At 37.9% G+C, this 3,504-nt stretch overlaps 1 protein-coding gene across 5 annotated transcripts in view; it reads right to left on the bottom strand.

Annotated features, from left to right (window-relative positions):
• The window catches only part of CD47 (CD47 molecule), a 53,572-nt gene that overhangs the window by 5,612 nt on the left and 44,456 nt on the right, over nt 1-3,504 (bottom strand). For 2 of the 5 annotated variants that reach the window (XM_037734458.1, XM_037734457.1), the window contains 3 exons: nt 2,498-2,529; nt 1,140-1,164; nt 498-584 (listed from right to left, as the gene is read on the bottom strand). The exons of 1 other annotated variant lie outside the window; for it this stretch is intronic. In XM_037734458.1, the coding sequence (XP_037590386.1) occupies nt 532-584; nt 1,140-1,164; nt 2,498-2,529 (110 nt within the window). In that variant the 3' untranslated portion in view covers nt 498-531. Of the gene's footprint in view, nt 1-491; nt 585-1,139; nt 1,165-2,497; nt 2,530-3,504 lie in introns of those variants that run through there. 2 more of the 5 variants (XM_017517155.2, XM_017517158.2) reach the window with 2 other exon arrangements.

The following is a 3,504-nucleotide window of genomic DNA, read 5'->3' as shown; positions in this document are numbered from 1 at the left end:
CTCTCTCTCTCTCTCTCTCTCTCTCTCTCTCACCATCTCCCAAAAGGTTAGAGCCAAGCTCCTGGTTGGAAAAGCAGAGATGTTACGTCCCCATGGGTTAAGTGCAACAAAATCACCAACACAAGCATAAAAGAAACTCTGTCTAAATGATAAAGATTTGTGCGAGATTGTTTATCTGTCTTATAAAAGGCATTTTAAAGTTATAGTCACCAGACACTGAATCTGAAAAACGTTTTACAAAAAGTGGTAATTTCTCTTTGCTGGGAGCCATATGACTGGAGTCTGATTTGTGACACCCTATAGCTTTTATAGTAGTAGTTTTGCAATTTTTAGCAAAGTACATTTAAGTTTTATACATCAAGAAATGAGAACCTTTATCATTTGATAGTGTCCCTTTTACTAAAGAAGAGCCACATTTTCAAGAAGCTTTTTTGTTTTCCAGTGTCCATGTTTTAACCGATCTAAAATTATTAAGTACATTTTATACTTACCATCATTCATCATTCCTTTTGATTCTTTAAATGCTAGGGATTAGTAACAAGCCAAGCAGGCAGTTAGTAAGGTTCCACAGTTAGAAATCATTTCTAAATAAACAAATATGCAATGATGTGCTAACTAGTCTACAACTCTACAGCCAAATTAATTGTAAAGCTATCATTTTACTATGTAGCCTTTCTGTGGATCATACTCACAGCATTCACAAAGCAAACAGACTCAGTTGGGAAATCAGATCTAGGTTTACAAAGAAAGAAAGTGAGACGTTTTGGTCTCACTCTGTGACAATAGCCTGTATCTTTCTAAAATTTGCAAATCAGAAATTGGAAGTTACTAGGATCCTTCTCTACTGGGGGTGTCATGCTTCATTTCAGCCAAAAGGGCAATGATCCCCTTGCCCAAATACCACTTGGTTAAGGTAAGCAGCTATTTAGACACAGAACAGTTCATTTTCCCCACAGGTGAGAATATTATAAAAGCAGTACTCATAATTCTTGATGAATAATCAAGAGTAGAGATGTCAAGGCAAGAGGAAACAAAAAAACCCAGATTCTGCCTAAGGCATAGATGGGGCATTCTAACTGGATTATGGGCAAGTTCAAATTACAATCTGGTAAGGGATTAAGAGTGAAACAACCACATACCATTAAGGGGTTCCTCTACAGCTTTCTGAAAAATATTTAAAATATATTTACATAGAAATATAATTTATGTTATATCCTTTTATACTAAAACTCACATAGGCTAATATTTAAACTATGTAGTAAGCAGTAAATCCTACAGTCAAAAACAAACAAACAAACAAAAACTAAATAAGGCTGTAAATGTTAAAGCAAAGCTTTCGAAGTCTGGTTAATAGTTTAATAATAACTGTATTATTATCTTAAATATTTTTTTCTAAACAGAATTTCCAACTTCACCCCTCCCAGCTCAAGAAAGTCTAACTTATAAAAATATTAAAGTACAAGCATAAATAATGACAATAGAATAAGTAATAGAGTGAAGAGGTGGGAGCAAAACAGAATCATCTTTCAGACTCGTAAGCTGAACTCAGTAACCAGGAGAGAAAACGTGTTGGGATTTACAGGTCCAGCTGAGTTGCTGGCGTCTTGTGACCAATGTGGCTATGGCACCAATGTTTCTAGAATACACCCCTGTTGAAGACACACATACCCACCCCGCCTGCCCTTTAGGCACACTGAGGCTTGTCAGGCTTAGAAGCGTATGTGACCCCCACCTCCTGCCACAGACAGAAGACTCTCTGGCATTCCAGATAAATCTATCATCACTCTGTTATAGGAAGCTAAGTACAATATAATCCTTTCCAGAGCTTATCTCCCCAAAATAGCTCTTGGGCCTGTCGCCGTGATAAGTCTATGTTTACAAATATGTTTTTCTCTTCATTTATGCCCTCTTAAAATTACTCCTTTCTTGGAATTTTCTCAGATGGCTTAATAAGATATCTAAGGTACAGTGAAAACTTAAGCACAGTTTTAAGGAAAAAAAAGTTTATAAAACATTTGTATGGGAGGGGATCGAATCATTGCTCCAAATAGATGTTTTCAGCAATATTTACATTTATTTTATAGATTATAATTTTTAATGAACTCAATTTAGTATAAATTTCTCCTCCTCATTTTTCAGCTGGAAGTTGTCATTCTGTGTACGCACATCCAATGAATCTAACAGGTGAGGTGATATATTGGAATCAGCTTCCTTCTGATTGCAGAGATAATATAGCTATTATTTATGCTTTCCAGTTCTGGCTGTGAGAAGTCAGTACAATCTTAAGGAATCATTTATTCCATTCCATTGATACTAAAATGACCAAACACAGGTTTCAAAACAGAAATGGACCCATTCATGCAATGGTCATGCAATGACTTCAACATTCTCTTCGTTGATGTGACGTTAAACAGATAGCAAAATATCTCAATTACCAATTTCTCAATATAATCCCTCAAATGATCATTCACAATTCATTTAATATGCTTTAACTTACCCTAGGAGGTTGTATGGTCTTCTGATTGGAAGCTGATATAAATAACAAATAAGAATATAAATTTAATAAATGAAATAAACTAAGGCAATGGGTAATGTTTAATTTTAAGATAAAATGTTCAGGGCTAAACTGAAGGTGCCAGAGATGCTAGTGAAAGAGTCCCAGCTCTGATAATCTATTCAAACATGCTGAATATTCTTGATTATATACACTGATTTGAAAAATGAAGCAAATAACCCACCTACATCAAATAATAAACACATTCTCTCGTTTGTTCATGCCATCTTTCCCCCTAATCAGCCACTTGTTACACTGCTTGGTAGGAAAATGCTGTCATTGACGTACCCGCCCCCCCATGGGCTCTCCATCCTCCTTCCTCTAGAGTCTGGGCAGAACGTGCCAGAACTTGTCCCCCCTGCTCCATCTCCCTTAGCTCGCTGCTCCTGTTTCTTACAGCTCAGTCTCTCTCTCCACACCACCCCCTGGGTCTTTCCAGTTTCAAAGCTCCAAATAGCTAATAAACTAAAGAAAATATTCAGATAGCTCAGAGTATTCCTCTATGTATTTCTTCTTAGCTTTCTGAGTTGCCTTTTTCACGGCTTCTAAATGGATGCATTAATGAAGATCAAGGAATATAGGACATGAAAAACAGTGACAAAAGGGAAAGAATACTCTAGTTGGGTAGGGAAAAAGAGATAGCTTCCTTATAAAAAACAAATGAGAAGGCTGGCCGCGGTGGCTCACACCTATAATCCCAGCACTTTGGGAGGCCAAGGCGGGTGGATTTCTTGAGCTCAGGAGTTCGACACCAGCCCGGAAAACAAGATGAAACCTTGTCTTTCCCCAAAATACAAAAATTAGCTGGTGTGGTGGTCATGCCTGTAGCCCCAGCTACTTGGGAGGCTGAGGTGGGAGGACCACCCTCTAACTGGGAGGCAGAGGCTGCAGTGAGCTGGGGTTGCGCCACTGCACTCCATCCTGGGTGACAGAAGGAGACCCTATCTCAA

This window comes from Cebus imitator, unplaced genomic scaffold, assembly GCF_001604975.1.
Source record: "Cebus imitator isolate Cc_AM_T3 unplaced genomic scaffold, Cebus_imitator-1.0 Scaffold619, whole genome shotgun sequence".
Classification (NCBI taxonomy): domain Eukaryota; kingdom Metazoa; phylum Chordata; class Mammalia; order Primates; family Cebidae; genus Cebus; species Cebus imitator.
Note: the sequence above shows the minus strand (reverse complement) of the source record. Positions and strands in the feature narration are given on the sequence as shown.